Source organism: Salmo trutta, chromosome 14, assembly GCF_901001165.1.
Source record: "Salmo trutta chromosome 14, fSalTru1.1, whole genome shotgun sequence".
Taxonomy (NCBI): Eukaryota; Metazoa; Chordata; class Actinopteri; order Salmoniformes; family Salmonidae; genus Salmo; species Salmo trutta.
The window spans coordinates 2227299-2247930 of NC_042970.1; the positions used below are offsets into that span (position 1 = coordinate 2227299).

The following is a 20632-nucleotide window of genomic DNA, read 5'->3' on the forward strand; positions in this document are numbered from 1 at the left end:
CTGCACACCCAGTAGCTGGAGGCCCTACTCCATTACATACTGCACACCCAGTAGATGGTGGCCCTACTCCATTACATACTGCACACCCAGTAGATGGTGGCCCCACTCCATTACATACTGCACACCCAGTAGATGGTGGCCCTACTCCATTACATACTGCACACCCAGTAGCTGGTGGCCCTACTCCATTACATACTGCACACCCAGTAGCTGGTGGCCCTACTCCATTACATACTGCACACCCAGTAGCTGGTGGCCCTACTCCATTACATACTGCACACCCAGTAGCTGGCGGCCCCACTCCATTACATACTGCACACCCAGTAGCTGGAGGCCCCACTCCATTACATACTGCACACCCAGTAGATGGCGGCCCCACTCCATTACATACTGCACACCCAGTAGATGGTGGCCCCACTCCATTACATACTGCACACCCAGTAGATGGTGGCCCTACTCCATAACATACTGCACACCCAGTAGCTGGTGGCCCTACTCCATTACATACTGCACACCCAGTAGCTGGAGGCCCCACTCCATTACATACTGCACACCCAGTAGCTGGAGGCCCCACTCCATTACATACTGCACACCCAGTAGATGGCGGTAACGCGTAATTATTCTAGTTTGCCAACATGCTTGGAGAGTAGAGTAAGAATTCAACAAGAAGTAGAAACCGGGCAGAGAAACATGTCAGAGAAAGTGAGTGGTGAAACATCGGAAGACAGGTCGCACTCCGCGGTGCCTCCTGGCGCTGCTGCGGCGGTGCCGCCAGACCTCCGAAGTGTTCTGGTCACCAGCGTTCTTAACCTAGAGAAGCTGGAGGTAGATCTGTACAGGTAGCCGACTGTTAGCATACTAGCATACTGTTAGCATACTGGTAGCATACTAGCATACTGTTAGCATACTGTTAGCATACTGTTAGCATATTGTTAGCATACTGTTAGCATACTGGTATCATATTGGTATTATATTGGTAGCATACTGTTAGCATACTGTTAGCAGACTGTTAGCCTGCCCAACACTCACCTTTGGTCTACTATTAACAGATCAGTACAGCTAGCTAGCTACTGCTCGACATTTACCTCTCGTTGTTTAGTTGTACTATGGCAATGTCAAGTTTTAATTGTGATGCAACTCAGTATAAACTTGTGCTCCCTCATCTGGGAAATTCTGGTTGTGTGTGTGTGTGTGTGTGTGTGTGTGTGTGTGCGCGCGTGCGGGTGTGTGTGTGTTTCTGTGTGTGTGTGTGTGTGTGCGCGCGCGTGTGTGTGTGTGTGTGTGTGTACCGCGTTTCAGAGGGACTCACCACTGGGTGCCCCGTACCCGTCGTCTGTTTGGGGGTCAGATCATTGGCCAGGCCCTGGTGGCTGCAGCAGAGTCCGTCAGGGAAAACGTTTTGGCTCACTCTCTCCACTGCTACTTTGTACGGGCAGGTAAGGAGCTGACATTGTCAACAATACCACAACACTACCATAGCATTACTGCAATATTACAACATTACCACAACTCTACCATAGCATTACCATTACCATAATATTACAACATTACCACAACTCTACCATAGCATTACCATTACCATAATATTACAACATTACCACAACTCTACCATAGCATTACCATTACCATAATATTACAACATTACCACAACTCTACCATAGCATTACCATTACCGCAATATTACAACATTACCACAACTCTACCATAGCATTACCGCAACACCCCACAGGTTATACAGATAACAGATGCTGCTGCATTGCTTGCTGTTTGGGTTTTAGACTGGTTTCTGTATAAGCACTTTGTAACATCTGCTGATGTAACAAGGCCATTATAAATGTCATTGATCGAACAGTAACTTTTTATGGGGCCAGTGAGGAACTGACCTTCAGTCAACATTGCTCTTGCTGCTGGTGGGTCTCTGATCCACCTCTACGCAGACGACACCATTTTGTATACTTCTGGCCCTTCTTTGGACACTATGTTTAACTAGCCTCCAGACGAGCTTCAATGCCATACATCTCTCCTTCCGTGGCCACCAACTGCTCTTAAATACAAGTAAAACTAAATGCATGCTCTTCGACCGATCGCTGCCCGCACCCACCTGCCCGCCCGTCCAGCATCACTACTCTGGACGGTTCTGACTTAGAATATGTGGACAACTACAAATACCTAGGTGTCTGGTTAGACTGTAAACTCTCCTTTCAGACTCACATTAAGCATCTCCAATCCAAAATTAAATCTAGAATCGGCTTCCTATTTCGCAACAAAGCCTCCTTCACTCGTGCTGCCAAACATACCCTAGTAAAACTGACCATCCTACCGATCCTCGACTTCGGCGATGTCATTTACAAATTAGCCTCCAATACACTACTCAATAAACTGGATGCAGTCTATCACAGTGCCATCCGTTTTGTCACCAAAGCCCCATATACTACCCACCACTGTGACCTGTATGCTCTCGTTGGCTGGCCCTCGCTACATATTCGTCGCCAAACCCGCTGGCTCCAGGTCATCTACAAGACCCTGCTAGGTAAAGTCCCCCCTTATCTCAGCTCACTGGTCACCATAGCAACACCCACCTGTAGCACGCACTCCAGAAGGTATATCTCTCTGGTCACCCCCAAAGCCAATTTCTCCTTTGGCCGTCTCTCCTTCCAGTTCTCTGCTGCCAATGACTGGAACAAACTACAAAAATCTCTGAAACTGGAAACACTTATCTCCCTCACTAGCTTTAAGCACCAGCTGTCAGAGCAGCTCACAGATCACTGCACCTGTACATAGCCCATCTATAATTTAGCCCAAACAACTACCTCTTCCCCTACTGTATTTATTTATTTATTTTGCTCCTTTGTACCCCATTATTTCTATTTCTACTTTGCACTTTCTTCCACTACAAATCTACCATTCCAGTGTTTTACTTGCTATATTGTATTTACTTCGCCACCATGGCCTTTTTTGCCTTTACCTCCCTTATCTCACCTCATTTGCTCACATTGTATATAGACTTATTTTTCTACTGTATTATTGACTGTATATTTGTTTTACTCCATGTGTAACTCTGTGTTTTTGTATGTTGTCGAACTGCTTTGCTTTATCTTGGCCGGGTTGCAGTTGTAAATGAGAACTTGTTCTCAACTTGCCTACAATATATAAATACCTGGTTAAATAAAGGTGAAATAAAATAAATAAACATTACCACAACATGCCACAGATTATACAGTCAAGGTCCAGATTGAATGAGCCTGATTGAATGAGCCTGATTGAATTAGCCTGATTGAATTTGCCCTGCTCCAACTAACCTACCCTATACTGACTACTAACCCTGCTACTAACTCTTATGCTCCCCTCTGGCCCGTGTTCCAGCTGGAGAGGTCCCGTTTAACACCTGACCCTTAGCCTTCCTGCTCCTCACCTTGACCTTAACTATCCTAACATATAACTCCTGACCCCAACTCTCCCATCATATAACCCCTGACCCCAACTATCCCATCATATAACCCCTGACCCCAACTCTCCCATCATATAACCCCTGACCCCAACTCTCCCATCATATAACCCCTGACCCCAACTCTCCCGTCATATAACCCCTGACCCCAACTCTCCTAACATATAACCCCTGACCCCAACTCTCCCATCATATAACCCCTGACCCCAACTCTCCCATCATATAACCCCTGACCTTAACTCTCCCATCATATAACCCCTGACCTTAACTCTCCCATCATATAACCCCTGACCCCAACTCTCCCATCATATAACCCCTGACCCCAACTCTCCTAACATATAACCCCTGACCCCAACTCTGCCATCATATAACCCCTGACCTTAACTCTCCCATCATATAACCCCTGACCTTAACTCTCCGATCATATAACCCCTGACCCCAATTCTCCCATCATATAACCCCTGACCCCAACTATCCCATCATATAACCCCTGACCCCAACTCTCCTAACATATAACCCCTGACCCCAACTCTCCCATCATATAACCCCTGACCCCAATTCTCCTAACATATAACCCCTGACCCCAACTCTCCTAACATATAACCCCTGACCCCAACTCTCCCATCATATAACCCCTGACCCCAATTCTCCCATCATATAACCCCTGACCCCAACTATCCCATCATATAACCCCTGACCCCAACTCTCCTAACATATAACCCCTGACCCCAACTCTCCCATCATATAACCCCTGACCCCAATTCTCCTAACATATAACCCCTGACCCCAACTCTCCTAACATATAACCCCTGACCCCAACTCTCCCATCATATAACCCCTGACCCCAACTCTCCCATCATATAACCCCTGACCCCAACTATCCCAACATATAACCCTGACCTTAACTCTCCCATCATATAACCCCTGACCCCAACTCTCCCATCATATAACCCCTGACCTTAACTCTCCTAACATAAACTCAGCAAAAAAATAAACGTCCTCTCACTGTCAACTGTGTTTATTTTCAGCAAACTGATGTTACCCAACTCTTCCACCAAGGCACATGCAAGTTCCCGTACATTTCTGGGGGGAATGGCCCTAGCCCTCACCCTCCGATCCAACAGGTCCCTGATGTGCTCAATGGGATTGAGATCCGGGCTCCTCGCTTGCCATGGCAGAACCCTGACATTCCTGTCTTGCAGGAAATCACGCACAGAACGAGCAGTGTGGCTGGTGGCATTGTCATGCTGGAGGGTCATGTCAGGATGAGCCTGCAGGAAGGGTACCACATGAGGGAGGAGGATGTCTTCCCTGTAACGCACAGCGTTGAGATTGCCTGCAATGACAACAAGCTCAGTCCGATGATGCTGTGACACACCGCCCCAGACCATGACGGACCCTCCACCTCCAAATCGAATCCGCTCCAGAGTACAGGCCTCGGTGTAACGCTCATTCCTTCGATGATAAACGCGAATCCGACCATCACCCCTGGTGAGACAAAATTGCGACTCGTCAGTGAAGAGCAATTTTTGACAGTCCGGTCTAGTCCAGCGACGGTGGGTTTGTGCCCATAGGCGACGTTGTTGCCGGAGATGTCTGGTGAGGACCTGCCTTACAACAGGCTAACAAGCCCTCAGTCCAGCCTCTCTCAGCCTGTTGTGGACAGTCTGAGCACTGATGGAGGGATTGTGCGTTCCTGGTGTAACTCGGGCAGTTGTTGCCATCCTGTACCTGTCCCACAGGTGTGATGTTCAGCTGTACCGATCCTGTGCAGGTGTTGTTACATGTGGTCTGCCACTGCGAGGACGATCAGCTGTCCATCCTGTCTCCCTGTAGCGCTGTCTTAGGCGTCTCACAGTACGGACATTACAATTTATTGCGCTGGCCACATCTGCAGTCTTCATGCCTCCTTGCAACATGCCTAAGGAACGTTCACGCAGATGAGCAGGGACCCTGGGCATCTTTCTTTTGGTGTTTTTCAGAGTCAGTAGAAAGGCCTCTTTAGTGTCCTAAGTTTTCATAGCTGTGACCTTAATTGCCTACTGTCTGTAAGCTGTTAGTTTCTTAACGACCATTCCACAGGTGCATGTTCATTAATTGGTTCATTGAACAAGCATGGGAAACAGTGTTTAAACCCTTTACAATGAAGATCTGTGAAGTTATTTGGATTTGTACGAATTATCTTTGAAAGACAGGGTCCTGAAAAAGGGACGTTTCTTTTTTTAGTGAGTTTATAACCCATGACCCTAACTCTCCTAACATACAGTGCATTCAGAAAGTATTCAGACCCCTTGACTTTTTCAACATTTTGTTACATTACAGCCATATTCAAAACATTTATTACATCCTTTTCCCCCCTCATTAATCGACATACAATACCCCATAATGACACACTACCCCATACCCCATGACAGTCGATTACAGCCTCGAGTCTTCTTGGGTATGACGCTACAAGCTTGGCACACCTGTATTTGGGGAGTTTCTCCCATTCTTCTCTGCAGATCCTCTCAAGCTCTGTCAGGTTAGAAGGGGAGCGTCGCTGCACAGCTATTTTCAGGTCTCTCCAGAGATGTTCGATTCGATTCAAGTCCGGGCTCTGACTGGGCCACTCAATATTCTCTGTTCTGATGAAACAAAGATTGAACTCTTTTGACCGGAATGCCAAGCGTCACATCGGGAGGAAATCTAAGCACCATCTCTAGGGTGAAGCATGGTGGTGGCAGCATCATGCTGTGGGGATGTTTTTCAGTGGCAGGGAAAGATGAACGGAGCAAAGTACAGAGAGATTCTTGATGAAAACCTGCTCAGGACCCCAGATAGGGGCGAAGGATCACCTTCCAACAGGACAACGACCTTAAGCACCAAGACAAAGCAGGAATGGCTTCGGGACAAGTTTTTATTTTTAATATATTTGCAAACATTTAAAAACCAAAACGCTGTTTGCTTTGTCATTATTGGGTATTGTGTGTAGATTGATGAGGGGTTTAAAAAAAAAAATATAATAATTTGTATTCTTTTTTTTAAGGCTGTAACGTAACAATAAGGCTGAAACGTAACAATGAGGCTGAAACGTAACAATGAGGCTGAAACGTAACAAAATGTGGAAAAAGTGAAGGGGTGTAAATACTTTCTGAATGAATTGTATCATGCAAAGGGGCGAACTCACTGAAGTGCAATGTCATGCATCTCCGTTAGGCATTTCTTCGGCTCGGCAGGCCTGGAGGAGGTGCGCAGCCTATAGGGAACACTGACCCTAACCCTCCTAACCTATAACCTCTGACCTAAACCCTCCTAACATACCCTCCTACCTCTCTCCTCTGGCCTGTGTACCAGGAGACCCCAAGGTGCCAGTGCTGTACCAGGTGGAGAGGACCAGGGACGGTCGTAGTTTCAGCGTACGGTCAGTGAAGGCCATCCAACACGGTCAGCCCATCCTCATCTGCCAGGCCTCCTTCCACAGTAACCAGCCCTCTCCTCTGCAGCACCAGTTCACCATGCCCTCGGTCCCCCCTCCTGAAGACCTGCTCACGGTGGAGGAGCTCATACAGTTCTACCTCAGGTAATAACACTGTTATAACCAGGGGTTGGAACCACAATTATTTTCCTTTCGTTCAGATCAGAACCACTGTTCTTTTTCATTCCGTTCCACATTTCCGACCAGCAAAATAAAGTTCTGAACCGTTCAAACAAACAAAAAAGTTATTTTATATCGTTCCTTTATGTTCCTTTTTACACCTCTGAAATATATATATATATATAGTATATTTATTTTTTATTTTAGCTCAACATTAAATTACTTCACCAATCAGTGCGGCTTACTGTGGAGCCTGTAAGCGATTTTAATCTGTATAGGAAAGTCTTTAAGAGCTAATTTGTATTTTGCAGTAACAGCATGGTTTAATCATAATGAAAGACAAACATGCACGCTGTACTGTATATATATATATATATATATATATAACATGCACGCTGTACTGTATATATATATAACATGCACGCTGTACTGTATATATATATAACATGCACGCTGTACTGTATATATATATATATAACATGCACGCTGTACTGTATATATATATAACATGCACGCAGTACTGTATATATATATAACATGCACGCTGTACTGTATATATATATATATAACATGCACGCTGTACTGTATATATATATAACATGCACGCTGTACTGTATATATATATATATAACATGCACGCTGTACTGTATATATATATAACATGCACGCTGTACTGTATATATATATAACATGCACGCTGTACTGTATATATATATATATATATATATATATATATATATATATAACATGCACGCTGTACTGAATATATATATATATAACATGCACGCTGTACTGTATGTATATATAACATGCACGCTGTACTGTATATATATATATATATATAACATGCACGCTGTACTGTATATATATATATATATAACATGCACGCTGTACTGTATATATATATATATATAACATGCACGCTGTACTGTATATATATATATATATATATATAACATGCACGCTGTACTGTATATATATATATATAACATGCACGCTGTACTGTATATATATATATATATAACATGCACGCTGTACTGTATATATATATATATATATATATAACATGCACGCTGTACTGTATATATATATATATATATATAACATGCACGCTGTACTGTATATATATATAACATGCACGCTGTACTGTCACAATGTAGGGCCCAACATGCAACTGAAATTGAGGGTGAGGAGAGAGCGAGAGAGAATAGAGGAAGCTTGTCTTGAAGCACTGGGCATTTTATGACATGCATTATCTGAATAATGTCCACAGAATTATAGGAGTGGCTTCAATGGATGAACTGCGAATGTCTTTGAACTAGGCTTGTGCGACACCCAGATTGTCATACCTTCATACCGACCTTGTGCCATACCGGGATATTTGGTAATACCGGCACTGAACACAAGGGGCACTGTTTTCAAACCCCACTGAGGCTTTTTTTTTAAAGACCAAGCCCATATTATGGCAAGAACAGCTCAAATAAGCAAAGAGAAACGACAATCCATCATTACTTTAAGACATGAAGGTCAGTCAATCCGGAAAATGTCAAGAACTTTGAAAGTTTCTTCAAGTGCAGTCGCAAAAACCATCAAGCGCTATGATGAAACAGGCTCTCATGAGGACCGCCACAGGAAAGGTAGACCCAGAGTTACCTCTGCTGCAGAGGATAAGTTCATTAGAGTTACCAGCCTCAGAAAATGCAGCCCAAGGAAGTTGAAGTAACAGACACATCTCAACATCAACTATTCAGAGGAGACTGCGTGAATCAGGCCTTCATGGAAGTTCTGCAAAGAAACAACTACAAAAGGAAACCAATAAGAAGGGACTTGCTTGGTCCAAGAAACACAATGAGTCCAAATTTGAGATTTTTGTTTCCAAACGGCGTGTCTTTGTGAGACTCAGATCTCTGCATGTGTGGTTCCCACCAGAGATCTCTGCATGTGTGGTTCCCACCGTGAAGCATAGAGGAAGAGGTGTGATGGTGTAGGGGTGCTATGCTGGTGACACTTTCTGTGATTTATTTAGAATTCAAGGCACACTTAACCAGCATGGCTACCACAGCATTCTGCAGCGATACGCCATCTGGTTTGGGCTTAGTGGGACTATCATTTGTTTTTCTACAGGACAATGACCCAACACACCTTCAGGCTGTGTAAGGGCTATTTGACCAAGAAGGAGAGTGATGGAGTGCTGCATCAGATGACCTGGCCTCCACAGTCACCCGACCTCAACCCAATTGAGATGGTTTGGGATGAGTTGGACCGCAGAGTGAAGGAAAAGCAGCCAACAAGTGCTCAGCATATGTGGGAACTCCTTCAAGACTGTTGGAAAAGCATTCCAGGTGAAGCTGGTTGAGAGAATGCCAAGATTGTGCAAAGCTGTCATCAAGGCAAAGGGTGGCTACTTTGAAGAATCTCAAATATAAAATACTTTTTTTGGTTACTACATGATTCCATATGTGTTATTTCATAGTGTTGATGTCTTCACTATTATTCTACAATGTAGAAAATAGTAAAAAAGAAAGAAAAACCCTTGAATGAGTCGGTGCTCAGACTGGTTCTGTACATGTAGACAAACATACGTACAGTACATCCGGACTCCGACATTGCTCGTCCTAATATTTATATATTTCTTAATTCCATTATTTGACTTTAGGTTGTGTGTGTATTGTTGTGAATTGTTAGATATTACCGCACTGTTGGAGCTAGGAACACAAGCATACACCCACAATAGCATCTGCTAAATACTGTATGTGTATGCGACCGATACAATTAGATTTGTTATAACACGTACTGTAACGCCTTATAACACTGTTATAACGTATTTATACTACTGTTAATACACTGCCCTCCTGAAGACCTGCTCACTGTGGCCCGACACTTTTATAATTCATGACCATGGAATTGTTGAGTATTAGTTTCTGATTGGCTTCGATGGCATTCTGAAGTGTGCATTATTTCCCTGTAATGCATGGCAATAATTAACTGCTGAGTTGGTTGGTTATTTATGATGGTCCTGGTTTCGGTGTAACTCAGTCGGTAGGACATGGCTAGCAATGCCAAGGGTTCACTCCGAACTGATCCTTTCATTCTCTGTGTGTGTGTGTGTGTGTGTGTGTGTGTGTGTGTGTGTGTGTGTGTGTGTGTGTGTGTGTGTGTGTGTGTGTGTGTGTGTGTGTGTGTGTGTGTGTGTGTGTGTGTGTGTGTGTGTGTGTGTGTGTGTGTGTGTGTGTTTTCCAGTAAGCCAGACTTGGCTGAGAAAGCCAAACAGGGCCTGAACAAGCTGCTAGCTGACGAGGTTCCCATAGAGATTAAACCTGTCAATCCTCCAGACTTCTACCGCCGCGTTGCCATGGATCCCAAGAAGCTGTACTGGGTGCGTGCTAGAGGCTACATCGGTAAGATACAGAGTCTGTGTATGATTCTAACGCAGGGCTGCCCTTCCCTCGCCCTGGAGATCTACAGTCCTGTAGTTTTCGGTCCAACCCTAAACCGACCGTACCTGGTTCAGGTATTGGTAAGCAGCTAATTAAGCAGCTAATTATTCAAATTAGGGTTGGAGTGAATCTACAGGAGGGTAGCTCAGCAGAAAGAGAGTTGGGCAGTCCTGCTCTAACCCTCCCTGCTCTAACCAGCCCTGCTCTAACCGGCCCTGCTCTAACCCTCCCTGCTCTAACCAGCCCTGCTCTAACCGGCCCTGCTCTAACCCTCCCTGCTCTAACCAGCCCTGCTCTAACCGGCCCTGCTCTAACCGGCCCTGCTCTAACCGGCCCTGCTCTAACCCTCCCTGCTCTAACCCTCCCTGCTCTAACCGGCCCTGCTCTAATCCTCCCTGCTCTAACCCTCCCTGCTCTAACCTTCCCTGCTCTAACCTTCCCTGCTCTAACCGGCCCTGCTCTAACCCTCCCTGCTCTAACCAGCCCTGCTCTAACCCTCCCTGCTCTAACCGGCCCTGCTCTAACCCTCCCTGCTCTAACCGGCCCTGCTCTAACCCTCCCTGCTCTAACCGGCCCTGCTCTAACCCTCCCTGCTCTAACCGGCCCTGCTCTAACCCTCCCTGCTCTAACCCTCCCTGCTCTAACCAGCCCTGCTCTAACCCTCCCTGCTCTAACCCTCCCTGCTCTAACCAGCCATGCTCTAACCAGCCCTGCTCTAACCCTCCCTGCTCTAACCCTCCCTGCTCTAACCGGCCCTGCTCTAACCGGCCCTGCTCTAACCGGCCCTGCTCTAACCCTCCCTGCTCTAACCCTCCCTGCTCTAACCCTCCCTGCTCTAACCCTCCCTGCTCTAACCCTCCCTGCTCTAACCCTCACTGCTCTAACCCGCCCTGCTCTAACCGGCCCTGCTCTAACCCGCCCTGCTCTAACCGGCCCTGCTCTAACCCTCCCTGCTCTAACCCTCCCTGCTCTAACCAGCCCTGCTCTAACCCTCCCTGCTCTAACCGGCCCTGCTCTAACCGGCCCTGCTCTAACCCTCCCTGCTCTAACCCTCCCTGCTCTAACCCTCCCTGCTCTAACCGGCCCTGCTCTAACCCTCCCTGCTCTAACCGGCCCTGCTCTAACCGGCCCTGCTCTAACCCTCCCTGCTCTAACCCTCCCTGCTCTAACCCTCCCTGCTCTAACCAGCCCTGCTCTAACCCTCCCTGCTCTAACCCGCCCTGCTCTAACCCTCCCTGCTCTAACCCTCCCTGCTCTAACCAGCCCTGCTCTAACCCTCCCTGCTCTAACCGGCCCTGCTCTAACCGGCCCTGCTCTAACCCTCCCTGCTCTAACCCTCCCTGCTCTAACCCTCCCTGCTCTAACCCTCCCTGCTCTAACCCTCCCTGCTCTAACCGGCCCTGCTCTAACCCTCCCTGCTCTAACCCTCCCTGCTCTAACCCTCCCTGCTTTAACCCTCCCTGCTCTAACCAGCCCTGCTCTAACCCTCCCTGCTCTAACCCTCCCTGCTCTAACCCTCCCTGCTCTAACCCTCCCTGCTCTAACCAGCCCTGCTCTAACCCTCCCTGCTCTAACCCTCCCTGCTCTAACCCGCCCTGCTCTAACCGGCCCTGCTCTAACCCTCCCTGCTCTAACCCTCCCTGCTCTAACCAGCCCTGCTCTAACCCTCCCTGCTCTAACCCTCCCTGCTCTAACCGGCCCTGCTCTAACCCCTCCCTGCTCTAACCCCTCCCTGCTCTAACCCTCCCTGCTCTAACCAGCCCTGCTCTAACCCTCCCTGCTCTAACCGGCCCTGCTCTAACCCTCCCTGCTCTAACCCTCCCTGCTCTAACCGGGCCTGCTCTAACCCTCCCTGCTCTAACCCTCCCTGCTCTAACCCTCCCTGCTCTAACCCTCCCTGCTCTAACCAGCCCTGCTCTAACCCTCCCTGCTCTAACCCTCCCTGCTCTAAACCGGCCCTGCTCTAACCCTCCCTGCTCTAACCCTCCCTGCTCTAACCCTCCCTGCTCTAACCCTCCCTGCTCTAACCCTCCCTGCTCTAACCCTCCCTGCTCTAACCCTCCCTGCTCTAACCCTCCCTGCTCTAACCAGCCCTGCTTTAACCCTCCCTGCTCTAACCCTCCCTGCTCTAACCCTCCCTGCTCTAACCCTCCCTGCTCTAACCAGCCCTGCTCTAACCCTCCCTGCTCTAACCGGCCCTGCTCTAACCCTCCCTGCTCTAACCCTCCCTGCTCTAACCGGCCCTGCTCTAACCCTCCCTGCTCTAACCCTCCCTGCTCTAACCCTCCCTGCTCTAACCCTCCCTGCTCTAACCCTCCCTGCTCTAACCCTCCCTGCTCTAACCCTTCCTGCTCTAACCGGCCCTGCTCTAACCCTCCCTGCTCTAACCCTCCCTGCTCTAACCCTCCCTGCTCTAACCAGCCCTGCTCTAACCCTCCCTGCTCTAACCAGCCCTGCTCTAACCAGCCCTGCTCTAACCAGCCCTGCTCTAACCCTCCCTGCTCTAACCGGCCCTGCTCTAACCGGCCCTGCTCTAACCGGCCCTGCTCTAACCCTCCCTGCTCTAACCCTCCCTGCTCTAACCAGCCCTGCTCTAACCCTCCCTGCTCTAACCAGCCCTGCTCTAACCCTCCCTGCTCTAACCCTCCCTGCTCTAACCCTCCCTGCTCTAACCCTCCCTGCTCTAACCGGCCCTGCTCTAACCCTCCCTGCTCTAACCCTCCCTGCTCTAACCCGCCCTGCTCTAACCGGCCCTGCTCTAACCCTCCCTGCTCTAACCCCTCCCTGATCTAACCAGCCCTGCTCTAACCCTCCCTGCTCTAACCGGCCCTGCTCTAACCCTCCCTGCTCTAACCCTCCCTGCTCTAACCGGGCCTGCTCTAACCCTCCCTGCTCTAACCCTCCCTGCTCTAACCCTCCCTGCTCTAACCCTCCCTGCTCTAACCAGCCCTGCTCTAACCCTCCCTGCTCTAACCCTCCCTGCTCTAACCCTCCCTGCTCTAACCCTCCCTGCTCTAACCAGCCCTGCTTTAACCCTCCCTGCTTTAACCCTCCCTGCTCTAACCCTCCCTGCTCTAACCAGCCCTGCTCTAAACCTCCCTGCTCTAACCGGCCCTGCTCTAACCAGCCCTGCTTTAACCCTCCCTGCTCTAACCCTCCCTGCTCTAACCAGCCCTGCTTTAACCCTCCCTGCTCTAAACCTCCCTGCTTTAACCCTCCCTGCTCTAACCCTCCCTGCTCTAACCCCTCTGCTCTAACCCTCCCTGCTCTAACCAGATCTGCTCTAACCCCTCTGCCAGAGGGAGATGCAGTAAGCTGTGTGTGTTACTCCAGGTAAAGGTGATATGAAGCTCCACTGCTGTGTGGCAGCCTATGTGTCAGACTATTCGTTCCTGGACACTGCTCTCCTGCCCTTCCCCGGGCAGCGGGTCGCTTTCTTAGCCTCTCTGGATCACGCCATGTGGTTCCACAACACCTTCAGGGCAGACGAATGGATGCTCTACGAGACTGAGAGCTCCTGGGCTGGTATGGACACACACTCACACACACACACTGGACTCACACACACACACACACACACACCCACTCACCCACACACACACTGGACTCACACACACACACACACACAGGACACATCCACACACACACACACACACACACACACACACACACACACACACACACACACACACACACACACACTGGAGTCACACACACACACACACACACACACACACACTGGACTCACACACACACACACACACACACACACTGGACTCACACACACTGGACTCACACACAGAGAGACATATTCTCACGCACGCGGACACGCAAAGTTACGGACAGCAGCATTCACCTTCCAACTTGTTCTCTGTGTTAGTCTTCCCACATGCTAACCGGTGTGTGTGTGTGTGTGTGTGTGTGTGTGTGTGTGTCCACCAGGGGGCAGCAGAGGGCTGGTCCAGGGACGTCTGTGGAGGAGAGACGGGGTGCTGGCTGCCAGCTGTGCCCAGGAGGGGGTACTCAGGGTCAAGGCCGTGACGACCAAGGCCGTGACGAACGAGAGCAAGCTATAACCGTGACAACCTTTTAAATGGCTGATGAAGCCATGTAGAGTCAGGAGACTGGCTGCGTTTACACAGGCAGCCCAAATAGGATCTCTTTTCCGCCAATTGGTCTTTTGACCAATCACATCAGATCTCTTCACATATATTTGTCAAAGCTAATATAATTTGTCAAAAGACCAATTAGTGGGGAAAAAAATCAGAATTGGGCTGCCTGTCTGAAGAGAGACACCCTGCCGACGAATGGCTGGTGGTCACGGTGTGTTAATGATCACCTGCTGGGTGTTGATGAACGGCTGGTGGCCACGGTGTGTTAATGATCACCTGCTGGGTGTTGATGAACGGCTGGTGGCCACGGTGTGTTAATGATCACCTGCTGGGTGTTGATGAACGGCTGGTGGCCACGGTGTGTTAATGATCACCTGCTGGGTGCTGATGAACGGCTAGTGGCCACGGTGTGTTAGTATCACCTGCTGGGTTTTGATGAACGGCTGGTGGCCATGGTGTGTTAATGATCACCTGCTGGGTGTTGATGAACGGCTGGTGGCCACGGTGTGTTAATGATCACCTGCTGGGTGTTGATGAACGGCTGGTGGCCACGGTGTGTTAATCATCACCTGCTGGGTGTTGATGAACGGTTCAACATCATCCCTAGCCTACAACTTCAGCCTACATCCCCAGCCTTCATCCCCAGTCTTCGTCCCCAGCCTTCGTCCCCAGCCTTCATCCCCTGCCTTCATCCCCAGCCTTCATCCCCAGCCTTCATCCCCTGCCTTCATCCCCAGCCTTCATCCCCTGCCTTCATCCCCAGCCTTCATCCCCAGCCTTCATCCCCTGCCTTCATCCCCTGCCTTCATCCCCAGCCTTCATCCCCAGCCTTCATCCCCAGCCTTCATCCCCTGCCTTCATCCCCAGCCTTCATCCCCTGCCTTCATCCCCTGCCTTCATCCCCAGCCTTCATCCCCTGCCTTCATCCCCAGCCTTCATCCCCTGCCTTCATCCCCTGCCTTCATCCCCAGCCTTCATCCCCAGCCTTCATCCCCTGCCTTCATCCCCAGCCTTCATCCCCTGCCTTCATCCCCAGCCTTCATCCCCAGCCTTCATCCCCTGCCTTCATCCCCAGCCTTCATCCCCTACCTTCATCCCCTGACTTCATCCCCTGCCTTCATTCCCTGCCTTCATCCCCTGCCTTCATCCCCAGCCTATAACTTCTGCATCTACAATCTACTGAACCATGCGGTGATGATTAGAAGGAGTTGATTCTGACCGAATAGATTTTCTAATCTAGATAAAGATTTCCATATGTATTAACTCTTTTATATTGAATTATTTTACCATTTTAAATTATTTTGTAATTGCATTTGATAATTGTTGTTTCTATTTGTTGTGTCCATTGTGGTTCCATAAGCTTCCCTTATTAATTATTGAAATATGAACAATTAATATATTTTCATGAATGTACAGGAAGGTCCAGTAATTATTGACACCCTTGATAAAGATGAGCGACAAAGACTGTATGAATTAAATCATTGAAATATTGAACTATATTGTATGCAAAAAAATGTAAATTGTTAATTTATCCTAGAGATTTTGTTTAACAAGTAATAAAACATCTCAAAAAGATAGGGGTTGAAATTATTGGCACCCTTGTTTTCAATACTCCAGCACCCTCCCCTTGTTTTCAATACTCCAGCACCCTTCCCTTGTTTTCAATACTCCAGCACCCTTCCCTTGTTTTCAATACTCCGGCACTCTTCCCTTGTTTTCAATACTCCGGCACCCTTCCCTTGTTTTCAATACTCCAGCACCCTTCCCTTGTTTTCAATACTCCAGCACCCTTCCCTTGTTTTCAATACTCCAGCACCCTTTCCTTGTTTTCAATACTCCAGCACCCTTCCCTTGTTTTCAATACTCCAGCACCCTCCCCTTGTTTTCAATACTCCAGCACCCTTCCCTTGTTTTCAATACTCCAGCACCCTTCCCTTGTTTTCAATACTCCAGCACCCTTCCCTTGTTTTCAATACTCCAGCACCCTTCCCTTGTTTTCAATACTCCAGCACCCTTCCCTTGTTTTCAATACTCCAGCACCCTCCCCTTGTATTCAATACTCCAGCACCCTTCCCTTGTTTTCAATACTCCAGCACCCTTCCCTTGTTTTCAATACTCCAGCACCCTTCCCTTGTTTTCAATACTCCAGCACCCTTCCCTTGTTTTCAATACTCCAGCACCCTTCCCTTGTTTTCAATACTCCAGCACCCTCCCCTTGTATTCAATACTCCAGCACCCTTCCCTTGTTTTCAATACTCCAGCACCCTTCCCTTGTTTTCAATACTCCAGCACCCTTCCCTTGTTTTCAATACTCCAGCACCCTCCCCTTGTTTTCAATACTCCAGCACCCTTCCCTTGTTTTTAATACTCCAGCACCCTTCCCTTGTTTTCAATACTCTAGCACCCTTCCCTTGTTTTCAATACTCCAGCACCCTTCCCTTGTTTTCAATACTCTAGCACCCTTCCCTTGTTTTCAATACTCCAGCACCCTCCCCTTGTTTTCAATACTCCAGCACCCTCCCCTTGTATTCAATACTCCAGCACCCTCCCCTTGTATTCAATACTCCAGCACCCTTCCCTTGTTTTCAATACTCCAGCACCCTTCCCTTGTTTTCAATACTCTAGCACCCTTCCCTTGTTTTCAATACTCCAGCACCCTCCCCTTGTTTTCAATACTCCAGCACCCTCTCCTATATTCAATACTCTGGCACCCTTCCCTTGTGAGGATAGTGACGCTGAGCCTTTTTCTAACATCTTTTATGAGACTGGAGGACACGTGTTCTCCAATCAGAATCTGTATGGAGGAATAGACCATTCTGATTGGAGAACACATTGGGAGGGATCTTCATCTGTGCTTATGGACTGCTCTCTTCAATCCAAACCGCAGGTTTTCAATGGTGTTCAAGACCGGAGACTGCGTTATAATCATTGCAAAATGTTGATTTTTGTGGTCAATTAACCATTTGTTTATAGATTTTGATTAGCGCTTGGGGGTGTAAAACCCACCACTGGTGTGCCTGGCCAAAAAGCTCTATTCTCTTGTCATCTGATCACAGCACCGGTTCCAATCCAAGTGCAAAATGCCGTTTATCAAACTCCAGGCGGTGCTGTGGTCAGATGGCATGAAAATAAAGCTTTTCGGCCACGAACACCAGTGGTGAGTTTGGTATTGATTATTAACAGAAGCAACACCAGTGGTGAGTTTGGTATTGATTAACAGAAACAACACCAGTGGTGAGTTGGCATTGATTATTAACAGGAGCAACACCAGTGGTGAGTTTGGTATTGATTATTAACAGAAGCAACACCAGTGATGAGTTGGTATTGATTAACAGAAACATGTGGTGGCTAATTTCTGCATTAACAAATGAGGAGAGTTACAAACTTCACACACCAGTCAGTTATACTTAAAACTACATCTTTAATAATTAAGATGCTTTTGCAAAAGCACTTGACCTTCAATGATACCATTGAAAAAGTGACAACACAAAAGTACAAAGATATTTTATACCCAAGACCCACCACTCTCAACGTACATGACGAACAACAGATCTTAGGAACAGTTCACAAAGGTTAAGTTCTGTATGAAAGATATCTATAAAACATAGCAGACAGCAACGGCTGTATCAACAGTGTTCATTGTAAAGACCAGTGACTGGTCCTCCTACTCCAAACTGGATCCGTCTCTCCCTGGTACGGTATAGAACAGACCAGTATCTGGTCCTCCTACTCCAAACTGGACCCGTCTCTCCCTGGTACGGTATAGAACAGACCAGTGTCTGGTCCTCCTACTCCAAACTGGACCCGTCTCTCCCTGGTACGGTATAGAACAGACCAGTGTCTGGTCCTCCTACTCCAAACTGGACCCGTCTCTTCCTGGTACGGTATAGAACAGACCAGTATCTGGTCCTCCTACTCCAAACTGGATCCGTCTCTCCCTGGTACGGTATAGAACAGACCAGTGTCTGGTCCTCCTACTCCAAACTGGATCCGTCTCTCCCTGGTACGGTATAGAACAGACCAGTGTCTGGTCCTCCTACTCCAAACTGGATCCGTCTCTCCCTGGTATGGTATAGAACAGACCAGTGTCTGGTCCTCCTACTCCAAACTGGATCCGTCTCTTCCTGGTACGGTATAGAACAGACCAGTATCTGGTCCTCCTACTCCAAACTGGATCCGTCGCTTCCTGGTACGGTATAGAACAGACCAGTGTCTGGTCCTCCTACTCCAAACTGGACCCGACTCTTCCTGGTACGGTATAGAACAGACCAGTGTCTGGTCCTCCTACTCCAAACTGGATCCGTCTCTTCCTGGTACGGTATAGAACAGACCAGTGTCTGGTCCTCCTACTTCAAACTGGACCCGTCTCTCCCTGGTACGGTATAGAACAGACCAGTGTCTGGTCCTCCTACTCCAAACTGTCTCTCCCTTGTACGGTATAGAACAGACCAGTGTCTGGTCCTCCGACTCCAAACTGGACCCGTCTCTTCCTGGTACGGTATAGAACAGACCAGTGTCTCGTCCTCCTACTCCAAACTGGACCCGTCTCTCCCTGGTACGGTATAGAACAGACCAGTGTCTGGTCCTCCTACTCCAAACTGGATCCGTCTCTCCCTGGTACGGTATAGAACAGACCAGTGTCTGGTCCTCCTACTCCAAACTGTCTCTCCCTGGTACGGTATAGAACAGACCAGCGTCTGGTCCTCCTACTCCAAACTGGACCCGTCTCTCCCTGGTACGGTATAGAACAGACCAGTGTCTGGTCCTCCTACTCCAAACTGGATCCGTCTCTTCCTGGTACGGTATAGAACAGACCAGTGTCTGGTCCTCCTACTCCAAACTGGACCCGTCTCTCCCTGGTACGGTATAGAACAGACCAGTGTCTGGTCCTCCGACTCCAAACTGGACCCGTCTCTCCCTGGTACGGTATAGAACAGACCAGCGTCTGGTCCTCCTACTCCAAACTGGATCCGTCTCTCCCTGGTACGGTATAGAACAGACCAGTGTCTGGTCCTCCTACTCCAAACTGGACCCGTCTCTCCCTGGTACGGTATAGAACAGACCAGTGTCTGGTCCTCCTACTCCAAACTGTCTCTTCCTGGTATGGTATAGGACAGACCAGCGTCTGGTCCTCCTACTCCAAACTGTCTCTCCCTGGTACGGTATAGAACAGACCAGTGTCTGGTCCTCCTACTCCAAACTGGATCCGTCTCTCCCTGGTACGGTATAGAACAGACCAGCGTCTGGTCCTCCTACTCCAAACTGTCTCTCCCTGGTATGGTATAGAACAGACCAGTATCTGGTCCTTCTACCCCAAACTGGATCCGTCTCTCCCTGGTACGGTATAGAACAGACCAGCGTCTGGTCCTCCTACTCCAAACTGGATCTGTCTCTCCCTGGTACGGTATAGAACAGACCAGTGTCTGGTCCTCCTACTCCAAACTGGATCCGTCTCTCCCTGGTACGGTATAGAACAGACCAGCGTCTGGTCCTCCTACTCCAAACTGGATCCGTCTCTCCCTGGTACGGTATAGAACAGACCAGCGTCTGGTCCTCCTACTCCAAACTGGATCCGTCTCTCCCTGGTACGGTATAGAACAGACCAGTGTCTGGTCCTCCTACTCCAAACTGGATCCGTCTCTCCCTGGTACGGTATAGAACAGACCAGTGTCTGGTCCTCCTACTCCAAACTGGATCCGTCTCTCCCTGGTACGGTATAGAACAGACCAGTGTCTGGTCCTCCTACTCCAAACTGGATCCGTCTCTCCCTGGTACGGTATAGAACAGACCAGTGTCTGGTCCTCCTACTCCAAACTGGACCCGTCTCTTCCTGGTACGGTATAGAACAGACCAGTGTCTGGTCCTCCTACTCCAAACTGGATCCGTCTCTCCCTGGTACGGTATAGAACAGACCAGTGTCTGGTCCTCCTACTCCAAACTGGATCCGTCTCTTCCTGGTACGGTATAGAACAGAACCATTAGCTCATCCAATGGCATAAATCAATTGACAACTCTAGATACTCCCATCTCGAGTAAACCCCCTCTTGACTCCACTCCTGGACAA

The 20632-nt window shown here is 48.5% G+C and overlaps 1 protein-coding gene across 1 annotated transcript; it reads left to right on the forward strand.

The window, feature by feature from the left end:
* The first annotated feature begins 477 nt into the window (after positions 1–477).
* On the forward strand, positions 478–16141 carry acot8 (acyl-CoA thioesterase 8). Its single transcript, XM_029774205.1, has 6 exons — positions 478–839; positions 1300–1436; positions 6779–7004; positions 10260–10417; positions 13790–13981; positions 14399–16141. The coding sequence occupies exons 1-6, from the start codon at positions 601–603 to the stop codon at positions 14530–14532; spliced, it is 1086 nt and encodes a 361-aa protein (XP_029630065.1). The 5' UTR covers positions 478–600; the 3' UTR covers positions 14533–16141.
* The last annotated feature ends 4491 nt before the right edge of the window (positions 16142–20632 follow it).

Bases quoted from the DNA above. Each gene is read 5' to 3' on its own strand.
- acot8 (XM_029774205.1), top strand. From the start codon at position 601: ATGGCGGTAACGCGTAATTATTCTAGTTTGCCAACATGCTTGGAGAGT. The intron at 840-1,299 runs GTAGCCGACTGT...ACCGCGTTTCAG, and splicing joins CTGGAGGTAGATCTGTACAG to AGGGACTCACCACTGGGTGC. The intron at 1,437-6,778 runs GTAAGGAGCTGA...CCTGTGTACCAG, and splicing joins CTGCTACTTTGTACGGGCAG to GAGACCCCAAGGTGCCAGTG.